At 42.4% G+C, this 11,435-nt stretch overlaps 1 protein-coding gene and 1 long non-coding RNA gene across 2 annotated transcripts; one reads left to right on the top strand and one right to left on the bottom strand.

Moving 5' to 3' along the window:
* Nucleotides 1-3,991: 3,991 nt before the first annotated feature.
* On the bottom strand, nt 3,992-5,202 carry LOC309692585. Its single transcript, XR_014272373.1, has 3 exons — nt 5,052-5,202; nt 4,920-4,978; nt 3,992-4,588 (listed from the first exon to the last, which is right to left on the bottom strand). It is a non-coding gene; the product is annotated as an uncharacterized lncRNA (long non-coding RNA).
* A 1,875-nt stretch (nt 5,203-7,077) lies between these two features.
* Nucleotides 7,078-8,813, top strand: LOC309691965 (piggyBac transposable element-derived protein 4-like). Its single transcript, XM_082510045.1, has 2 exons — nt 7,078-8,174; nt 8,295-8,813. Exons 1-2 carry the CDS (start codon nt 7,470-7,472, stop codon nt 8,526-8,528), a joined length of 939 nt encoding a protein of 312 aa, XP_082366171.1. The 5' UTR covers nt 7,078-7,469; the 3' UTR covers nt 8,529-8,813.
* Nucleotides 8,814-11,435: the final 2,622 nt, after the last annotated feature.

Genomic DNA, 11,435 nt, shown 5'->3' on the forward strand with positions numbered 1-11,435 from the left:
ACGATGGCCGGTAGCATCCAACTTTGCTGATGTCAAGATATAGGTAAGTGGGTTGTTATCCGTGACTACTGTAAAGCTTGCTCCGTACAAGTAATCATGAAATTTTTCTGTCACGCTCCACTTCAGTGCCAAGAATTCAAGCTTGTGAGCTGGGTAACGACTTTCACTGGATGACAACCCCCTACTAGCATAGGCTATCACCCTAAGTCTCCCCTCTTGCTCTTGGTAAAGGGCAGCGCCCAATCCGTTGGTGCTGGCATCTGTGTGGAGAATGTAAGGCAGTGCCGGATCAGCAAAACCTAGAACTGGTGCAGTGGTAAGTTTGTCAATGAGGGTATCAAAAGCCAACTGACATTCAGGACTCCACCTGGAACCAAAGGAGTGCTTGGGATCGAACTGTGAGCTCTTAGAAGTCTCATTTTTGGAGCTTTTGTGTGTGGATGGATATCCACGTGTGAGGTTGTTGAGTGGCTTGGCAATCATGGCATATCCCTTAATAAAACGCCTATAGTAGCCAGCGAATCCCAGAAAAGATTTCAAGGTCTTCAGGTTGGTTGGAATTGGCCAGGATTTCAAGGTGGCAACCTTTTCTGGGTCTGTCTCAACACCATTTTCTGAAACAATGTGGCCCAAGTATCGGACGGATGTCTGAAAGAATTTGCATTTTTCTGGAGAAAGTTTTAACCCAAATTCTCTCAAGCGATTCAACACCCTCAGCAAACGGTCTTCGTGCTCCTCAAGAGTGTTGGAGAATATGATCAAATCATCCAAAAACACGAGGACCTCTTTCAAGTGCAAGTCTCCCATGCACTTCTCCATGAGTCTTTGGAACGTTGAAGGTGCATTAGTAACTCCTTGAGGCATTCGGTTGAACTCCCAAAACCCAATTGGCGTCACAAAAGCGGTTTTGGCTTTATCAGCTTCATCCATCTCTATCTGATAATAACCAGATTTGAGATCAAGCACAGAGAACCATTTCGATCCAGTGAGTGCTGTAAACGATTCCTCCAAGTTGGGCAATGCGTACACATCCTTGATCGTTTGCAGGTTGAGTTTGCGGTAGTCAATACATAGTCGAATGTCTCCATTTTTCTTCTTGACAACCACTATTGGTGATGAAAATGATGACTCCGACTCCCTGATAACACCAGTATCTAGAAGCTCTCGAAGATGTTTACGAACAGCTTCTATGTCCTGGGGATGAATAGGTCTTGCTTTGTGTTTAAAAGGGGTATTGTCATGGAGCTTGATGTGATGCTTCACTTCCTTAGTGCAACCAAAATCCAAGTCATGATGTGAAAAAACTTCAGACATGGCATTTAGTTTTGTTGTGATCCGTTCTCTCCATTCTGCTGGTATTGGTGACTCGCCAAATTTGAAAGTGAGTGGTGTTGACACCATCTCCCGATCTGGGGGGTTGGTCACACTGTGCTCAGAGACTATGCAGTCATAGGCTCCCAGCTCTGCAATGACACTCAAAGCTGGTATATAGATGTCTTGCTCTGTTCTGTTTGACACAACAACTGGAACCTGAGTATGTGTACCACCTTTAAGAGCGACTAGACAATTACTGACACACAAACCACCCGGCAGGCCTGAACCCGGGTGCTGAATGACAACACATTGACTAGCTGGGCTGAGAAGCTTGGCAGAACCCTCGACCACAACTGTGCAGCCAGCTGGAATTAGCACAGGAGATTTACTAAGGGTCGTCACAACACCGAGATGATCAATCCAATTCTGTTGGTATGTCACTTGGAGAGTTTGCAGAACTGCTCTGTACCCGTAAGAGGTAGGCTGGAATGATGAACAGTTACTAGAAGAGAATTGTTCATAAAGAATTTCAAGTGTATTCATGCCAACAAGTACTGAGGTTGGATAATCAGGTCTCACATCAGGAACAACAAGTGCAAGCGTTTGAACTGGGAAGTCACTCCCAAGAAAGTCTTTTGGAAATGTCATGGCAACCTCAACATACCCAAGGTATGGAACACATTGACCAGCAGCCCCCTCCACATGAAGAAGCTCATTCAATGGGTGGACTGGCTGATCGGAGAGATGCTCATTATAGAATGAAACTGGAATTGTGGTAACCTGGGAACCAGTATCCAGTAGACACGGGCAGTTGCAACCTGCAATGTTGACTTCTGCTGTACATCTGGATCCAACTAATCCTGGTGGTAATCTAGTGTGGATCTTTGTCTGCGACTTTGCACACTTGGCATGCTTTTTGTTCTCAGCGGGACAAGGTTGGTCCAGCTCAGCTCCTGTTTGCCCCTCAACAGGAACTGGAACTAGTTTAAATCCTCAGAAGCAGAGGACTTTTGCTTCTGCCACTTTTGTTTGCTGTCAAATTGCTTCCGCTTGGCACTTACCAATGCTGAATTGGGTGCATTTTCACATTGTGGCTTAATGTGACCATCTTCTCCACAGCGGAAGCAAAACCCTGGTTTAGGGCTGGAGACGCTAGGTTTTGGATTCTTACCAACCTTCTTTGGCCCATAGAGCTTTGGAGCTGGGCAGGCAGCAACCGATGGTTTGACATTACACTGCTGTGCTGTCAAAGCTGAAAGCTGCTGTTGTATAGCTGCCATCTGCTGTGAGAGCCGTTTAGTCAGAGTGGTTAGCGCAGCACAGAGGTTAGTTTCTTCTCCAGTATTGGCAAACTGGGCATTAGTGGTGGCTTTCTGTTTTGTTGGTCCCAAATGCTGTTTCATCCTTAATGTCTTTGCTGCCTCTCTGTCCTCTTCAGTTCGAAGGAGTAATAGAAGCTCAGTAAATTTGGGGGGGTTGTGCTTCTTTTGCTTAAGTTGGAGTTCCGATATTAAATTGTTATCCCAACATCCCCTGCAGAATTGATTCAACAGTCGGTTGTCTATGTCTTTCTCTAAAACACCCCCTCTTTTTGCTGCATGCTGTAATACCACCTGCAGACGTTGCAAATAGGCCGAAGGCTTTTCTCCGCTGTCCTGGAAGGTGTCCATGAACTTGGCGTATAACTCATCTCCATCTTGCACAGTGCCATAGGCTGAGTCAAGTTGTTTCATATAGACTTCTGGTGGTGTGTCAAGGCTGAGATGTTTTACCATATTACAGGCAGGAGGCAGTAAACTGTCACGAATCAGTCTGGTGCGCTGCAGATCAGATATAGATGGATCTTTCAGGGCTAATTCGACCCCTGACCGCCATATATCATAATCTGTCTCTTGAATTGGCCTGGGCACTTTACCAGAAAACGCTCTCAGTCGATGGAATGCATGCAGCGAGCTGTCCCCACTCCGAACAACGTGTTCCACAACATAGCGTTGTACTTCAGGAGGGTTGAGATCAGCCGCTGGAATGGAGGCAGAATGCCTCTCTCCGCCGTGCGCTTCAGCACTACTGGCAACAGAAGGGGACTTAGATGGAAGAGGGGCTGGTGGTGAAGAAGGAAAGACTGAATCGGGAGGGTTTGAATCTTCTAGTTCTGGTTTTGCAACCACTGGAGTCTCTGGGTTGAGCTCTGCAAGGGACCGGCGTATCTGGGTCATCCCCTCACTGAGGACTTCTGCATAATCCCTCCCAGATAATTTGGCTATTCTTTTTAAGTCTGCCAAGTAAGTATTTGTCTTGGAACCACTAACTCTTGATGCATAAACTTCAGATAGACTTTCAATATGGAGTTTGTCACCTGAATCTGACATAGATGTGTGCGGTAGCAACTGAGACAACCGCGTTAAAGATAAACCCGAAGCGTACTCAGCGACAAGCATGTCATTAAATTCAGATTCTGGTGAATCTATAGTAACCTTGCGAGCTATGTCACCATACTGTTCAAGGAAATGTACAACTTCATTAACTGAGTGCTCAGTTACTCCGTCAACTAAAACCGCATTTGGGATCTTAATGGCAAGTGTCTCAAAAACTTCCATTATGGGGAAAAATGAATTGGTGAGTTTGAATATATATTAATTACTAACCAAATCAGCTCCTGGCTGGCTCGCCAAGTAATGTAACACTGATGTAGCGCTAATGAGTTAATACAGGCTAGGGATTGAGTGTGATTTTGTGGTTATTATTAATCAGAAGATTTAGGAATGCTACCGGAGCTGATGGGCAGTAATTAAATACACACAACACAAAATGCTTTTGCAGGTACCATGTATTTAACCGAAAGCAAAGAAAATTAAGAAAAGAAAATGAAAGCTTAAATAATCATTCCTGCTGTAGCTATTTAATTAATAGAAAAACCCAGTGGGGGTGCACAAAAACAACTAAGCAAATTCTTCCGGCTTATACCAAGCAATATAGATTCTCAAAAAAAAGTTCCCCATAAATAACACATGTTAACATCGAAAACACTGATCCACACTGAAGTCCATGAGTTTTATCTGAATATCCATGAGCAATGTCCAAGCGCTATTGTCCATAAACGGGGGAACTGGTGTGTATGATTGTGGAAATCAGTGTATTCGGAAATTACGGGACAGAGCGTCGCCTTTGATAGCTTCCTACCAGTCCAGTGGAAGCTTCAATGCAGAATGAGTCCTGCTCCTAGCCGTTCATTGGCTCGCCATCCTTTTCCATACCCAAAAAAGGTTCACCTGGCCTGCATTAAATAAACAAGGCCAATAAGAAATCACAAGAATAACATACAAAAATGTCAGCCAATTAAGCTAAATACATTAAGTTATTCTTGTTCCTGTGTACACAATTTATAAAAATAAACAAACAATATATTGGTTAAATATAATATTTCTAACCAATAAGGATTTAACTGAAAACATTTCAACTGCTACATACATACATACTATGTAGCTCCACAACATTTGTTATTCAACAACTATCAGTCAAATCAAAATCAAATTGTTTGGACCGGCAGCAGCCGATTAGGGTCAGCTGGTAGCAATACAAACAGTCAATTAAAAGTTCAAACTCACCAATTCCATTCTGTTCAGTGCACAACAACATTATGGCTCTGGCTCACAGTAATCAGCATCTAAGTTGCATAAGTTAGTTGGTGTTAAGAAAATGCATTAAAACGGGAAAAGCAAATGTTTGCCAATACACACCTGCAACAGCTCTGTCACCTGGCTTGCCTCCACGCATCTGACGGGAGGAAGCCGGGACAGGCTTACTATGACCTACATGCCATTCGATTGGCTGAGCAAAGTCATGTGGTTGGAGTCATGCATTTGTGATGCGTTCAATGGCAGGAAATAAGTGCAGGAAATCACTCTGGGTTACAGTAGCACTAAAAAAGTAGACCATTTTGGCCCGTTTTGGAGCAGTCTGGGGGGATGGTGACCTTTGAATGACCTATAAAATAATGTTTAATATCTCAAAAACCGTAGCAGCACAAACGCTAATTTTACCTGCACAAATCTGCACAAACGTAGCACTAACTGCTCCGGCTATTTGCCTTTACGTTTCAAGTGGGTGGGGGGTCAGCTTCACTCTGCTGGAGGGAGAGAGAGCCAGGGACAACAACGTCACATTAGAAAGGTATAGTAATCATCCACAACTATTTTCAGTTGCAGATGATAAAGGATTCAGAAAGTTTATTCATGCAGGCCCATCTGACAAAATATGCATCTTCTTTTTGTTTTCATATTTTAATTTATATTTAATTGTGTTGTGGTTTGCAGTGTTTTGTGTTGTTTAAGTTGAACTGTGACTAGTTGGTTTTTGTATTATATGATTTATTTATTACATTTTATGTGGAGTGAATAAATAAAAGTATATTTACGGTAGCCCCTAGAGACAAAGCATGTACAAACCCAGAAGCACGTACAAACTCCAAAACACGTAAAAACTCCAAAACACGTAAAAACTCCAAAACACGTACAAACTCCAAAACACGTAAAAACTCTAAAACACGTAAAAACTCCGAAACACGTACAAAACACAACAGAAGTGCTCCAGGATGCTAGGGCGCAGTGTTGAGCTTTTGTTACCTAGTGGCTACACAAGCCAGCAAGTACCAACGATCGGATTTAGTGTGTGGTAGTAACAGGTAAATGAAAATGTTTTTGAATTATTTGAATATATATGAGTGCTTGTGTATAAATACACAAACACATATGCTTTCAATTGTGTAATTTAAGTGTCTAGGTAGCTCTGTTTTGGAAGTTCAGTTAACGCTAGAAATGTGTTTTGGAATTTTTACGTCCTTTTTGGAGTTTGTACGTGCTTTGTCTGTAGGGGCCACCGCATATATTATATATAAACATATATAAATAAAAAGGCCCTGGGGACTTTTTGTGGCTTTCTTTTTCCGGTTACAAGCCATTTGCACTGTGTTGAATGGAATATAGCCAAATTTTACAAAAAAAAGTTTGGTATAATTTTATTTCAAAATTTAAGTCTGACTTCCTTAAATTAGCTTCAGTGGCTAAGCTAATAATGCACATCCTCTTAAGGCCCTAGTGGCCCATTTGTGCCCCATTGAAACCCATTATAAACGCTATTTTTCACTGCCCAATCATTACCATCAAGTTAAATGTCATCTTTTCACTTTCACTGTGACTTTGAAGCAGGGGTCTTAGAATTGTAATTCTTTTTTATTTGTCCACCAGGTGGCGCCCTTGTTTCACATTTGACACCTGCTGGAAAATACAACATTTACAGCTGGAAAATCCCACATTTACCACAGTGTCTTTATGCTCAAATGATGAGTTTGGGTCACTATCAATGTGGGTGTGTCTTAAAAAAAAATAAAGGAGTGTGTGTCTAACCTCAGAATCAAAGAGTGTGTGTCTAATTTCAAACGTTTTTTCTCCTTTTGAAGTCCACACTGCAATGCAAACAAATCAAATATAAAACTAATACCAAAGCCAAATTAGACTTGTTTTGTCTGCAAGCTCAGGTTGTTTATGTAGCTGCACTAAAGCCGTGGTTATAAGAATGAGCAGTAGCGCGGGAGTAGTCTTTTTCACAATGGCAAGACGGTACAACACGGAGGAAGCGTTGCAAATGATCCTGGACCCCGAGTGCGAGGATAGCGCCTCATCATCCACCGAGAATTCGGGGGATGACGCGGAGATTTCTTCGGAGGAGGAAACGGAGGAGCTGGAGTCCGGTTCCGACTCATATGGATCAGAGTCTGAAAATGAGAGCGGAGAGATGGAGGAAGAATCAGCAGGGTGGATTTCCAAAAATGGAATAAAGTGTTCTCCGACAAACGCTGAGACGCTCCGCTACGTTCCAGCGGCCACGGGACACACCGGACCTACTTTTCATGCCACCGCCGGGATCAGTGACCCACAATCCAGTTTTTCTCTTTTTGTCACCGATGAAATTATCCTGCATATCGTCTCAATGACCAATATCCAGGGGAGACGTACTATCGCTGACTGGAAAGATGTGGACAGCGATGAACTGCGTGCGTATGTGGGGCTACTAATTCTGGCCGGTGTTTACCGTTCCCGAAACGAATCAACACTCAGTCTCTGGAGTGAGAAATCCGGCCGGGTGGGTTTCGGGCTACCATGTCCGAGAAAAGGTTTCGCTACATCAGCAGCGCTCTCCGATTCGATGACAAACTTCCGAGACCAAGACACCGTGATGACAAACTGGGTCCATTTCGCAAAATCTGGGATATGTGGACCCATCGCCTCCAGATGATGTTCTGCCCAAACAGGGAAATTTGTGTGGAAGAAAAACTTATTCCTTTCAAAGGGAGGTGTGCCTTCAGGCAGTATATGCCCAAAAAGCCAGCAAAGTATGGTCTGAAGGTATGGGCGGTCTGCGACGTAGAGACGTCTTATGCCTGGAGACTGCAGCTCTACACGGGCAAAGCAGTCGGTGGGAGCGAGATCAACCAGGGGATGCGAGTGGTTCTGGAGCTGACAGAGGGGCTCCAGGGACACAGCGTCACGTGTGACATTTTTTTTACTTCCTTCCCTCTGTCAGAGGAGCTGCTCAGGCGAAAAAATACCCTGGTTGGCACCATTAGGAAGAACAAGCCCGAGCTTCCGCCACAACTGCTGCAGACAAGGGGGAGAGGAGTGTTTTCCGTCTTTGCTTTCACTACAACGCACACGGCCGTGTCATACGTCCCCCGCTGCGGCAGAAATGTCCTCCTGTTGAGCTCCAAACACCGCACTCCAGGAGTCTGCGACGACCCGAAGAGAAAGCCCCACATAATAAAGGATTATAACAAATCTAAGGGAGGTGTGGACAAACTCGATCAGGTAGGTGTCATTACGCATCAGTTGCGCACGAATTTATTCATTCTTGCTCATATATTCTTGTGTAAAATATACGTAGGTTTAATGTTTTTTATGTGTGTGTGTGTTTTGTTTTTTTATTAGGCTGTTGCCACCTACACCTGTAGAAGGCGAACGAGGCGGTGGCCGTTAGCCCTTTTCCACCACCTGATCGACATTTCGCTCTATAATGGTTACGTCCTGTGGACCGCGGTTGACCCAGCCTGGCAGCAAAGCAAAGCTTACAGAAGGAGGCTCTACATCGAGGAGATTGGAGAAACCTTAGTTCAACCGCATATTGCCAAGAGAGAGCGACTTCCCCGCTCTTCCCATTTGTGAAAAATGCGCAGGGTGCTGCTGCTGCTGCTGCAGGTCCCTCTCCAGGCCCCTCTGCAGCCATCAAATCTAAGGTGAGGAAGCGATGTGACCTTTGCGCAGGAAAAAGGAGGGTCGTTACCACCTGCTGCAAATGTGGGAAGGCCACATGCAAGGACCACAGCCTGACCATCTGCAGCAACTGCTCCACCTGAGCAGGACTGCCCCCCCCCAGCCCCCATCTCTCACTCTTTATCTCTTTCTCATATCTCTCATACCTTTCCCCATTCCAAACAGTATATGTTCATTGTTCTAAAGTTCTAAAAATAAATGTTTTGTGGTTCAAAGTGATCTTGTATTTTTATTTTCATATATATTTTTTTTATTTTAGAACACAACAAGGTAATAGTATTTAGTGGTAATAAGCAATAAGTAAATAATAAGTGCTAATAAGCAGTTAACATAATCAAAAAGTGAAAACATGATCACCATTATATTACATTTACTGTGCTCCTAGAAAAAATAGTAATTGATCAGAATGAATGTTGGTGCCAATCTTTGGTCCATCTAAAGGCCTAATTATAATAACAAACGAATATTACTTCAAATGTTTTTTATGGAAAATATTTAGTTTCTTTGTTTTTTGGGGCTAAAAAAACAGTGCGCTCATGTAATAAAACTGCGATTTAGAGGGTTAAAACAACGAAAATATAATTAAAAATTTATATGAATATTTCAGGGAGAAGTAGTTTTAAAAGACTGACCAATTTAAAGTGGAAAAAAATATGAATATATAATATTTTTATTGCACTTTTTGGGGCGTGGCCGTTTTGGTCCCTTAGAGCCTTTAAAGGGTGCATTTTTTTAGGGCCTAACAACCGAAAGAGCCGGAAATTCTATCACTAGTAAACTGCCATTAAACAAAACAGAAGAAGAAGAAAACCCCTGCACATGCACGGTACGGATCGGGTAGACCCGATTTGTACGGTCCGACTTTGCACATGCGCAGTAAGGATCGGGAGTCCTGATCCGTAACTATCTTTTTATTTTTCGTTTTTGTCTACATTATATTGAAATGTTTCATTATTGGAAACATTTTAAGACATATTTATTATTCTTAAAATCTTAACAGATACTCTGACCTGTAACTATTGTAAAATGCTTCGAGTGGAAGCAGTGGCCTTTTGGCAGAGGTGGGACCAAGTCATTGTTTTGCAAGTCTCAAGTAAGTCTCAAGTCTTTATCCTCAAGTCTCAAGTCAAGTCTCAAGTAATGTCAGGCAAGTCAGAGTCGAGTCTCAAGTCACTGGTGTAAAAGTCCAAGTCAAGTCACAAGTCTGAAACTTTGAATTTCAAGTCCTTTCGAGTCTTTAAAAAAAAAAAACGAAAAAAGCATGTTGCAGTTATGCTAAATGTAAATATTAGACCATGTAATTTTAAAATCTGTGTTTTTCTCAACACATGACAAAATAGTGAACTTAGAAAATATACACAAATTGTGAAATTGCACCTCTTTAAAATGCAGCTCAATTAAACCTAGCTCCAAGAATAATTTTCACCAGCTGCATGTTATTCTTGGATGCGGTTGTAGGACCAGCTTTAAAATCGCATGACAAAAATATCATACACATTAAAAAAAACTGCATCACCAACGTAGCCTGGACAACATTTGCTAGTTAGATGAAGTCAGCTATCTCATCTTAGCATATTTATATGCATATTTATAATCATACGGTTCTTGGAGTGAGTGCATACACTCATGAAGTTTAGTAACTTCAGGTCACTGCAACAAGCCCAGGTACAGTTTACCGACGGATGGGTGCAGGACCTTGAAATGCACCGTGTAGAAAGTAAAGACCATCGTACGTATCATAAGTTTACCAGTCTCACAAATCGTCGTCATAAATACACATTCGTTAACCGTTTATTAATAGGACCTTTGAGCTCAACGGTAATTAATTAGTAGTGGAAATAATTTCTTGTTCATCACAGAAATGTAGCAGTGACAATAATACTGTATGCTGTAATCGTACTGGGCAATTAGTGATACAAAAAACCTGTTTTACCCTGTGAATAAAAGTATATGTTTTTGTCAATGTACCATAATAACAGAAGCGAAACACAATATTGTGTCAGGACAATTCACTATTTATGCACAATAAATAAAGGAGCATAGCGCGACCATTTCTGTTCAGCGCCAGACTTGCTTGTAACCTATATCACCAATTATGTTATGAAAATGACGTATTAACTACTAAAAAACACTGACCTTCATGTAAATGCTTGGAGCAGACTAACCTGTGAGCTGGAGTGTTCGGGGACGTTATATTTTGTCTTTGAATGGCTGCAATCCAGGCCACCCGTCGCGTCTTTGTTACTTCGGAAACATGGCTCGAACAATTTCTCTTCAACGACGTAATCCGATAACAACCGATCTCTTTACCCGTCGGCTTCCCGTGGCTGTCATGCGACCGGCTATTGCAGTTAATAATACAACAGCTTCTTGACATTTTTGTGTTTCTTTTTATCGCTGTATAACTGAGTTCAATTGAAAGCCTGCGTGCGCTAGTACCTCTTGCCACGAGTTCCCAGAATCCTTTGCGGTTTTACCCATGAATGACGTCACATTTTCAATCTCTATATAATATGTATGTTAAATTTTATATTTGGGGTAAAATATCAAGTCTTTTCAAGTAAACCGGTTCAAGTCCAATTCAAGTCCCAAGTCATTGGTGTAAAAGTCCAAGTCAAGTCACAAGTCTTAGAACATTATTTCAAGTCAAGTCTAAAGTCATAAAATTAATGACTCGAGTCTGACTCGAGTCCAAGTCATGTGACTCGAGTCCACACCTCTGCCTTTTGGACATGCGGGGTACGGATCGGGTTTCTGATAGGTTTGTAGCTTGAACCTATCCGCTGGAACGTTGAAGAC

Source organism: Aulonocara stuartgranti (assembly GCF_965226115.1).
Source record: "Aulonocara stuartgranti genome assembly, chromosome: 17".
Taxonomy (NCBI): Eukaryota; Metazoa; Chordata; class Actinopteri; order Cichliformes; family Cichlidae; genus Aulonocara; species Aulonocara stuartgranti.

Excerpts from the sequence above, each read along its gene's own strand:
- LOC309691965 (XM_082510045.1), top strand. The coding sequence starts at position 7,470 with ATGTCCGAGAAAAGGTTTCGCTACATCAGCAGCGCTCTCCGATTCGAT. Across the intron at positions 8,175-8,294 it reads GTGTGGACAAACTCGATCAG|GCTGTTGCCACCTACACCTG; the intron begins GTAGGTGTCATT and ends TTTTTTTATTAG.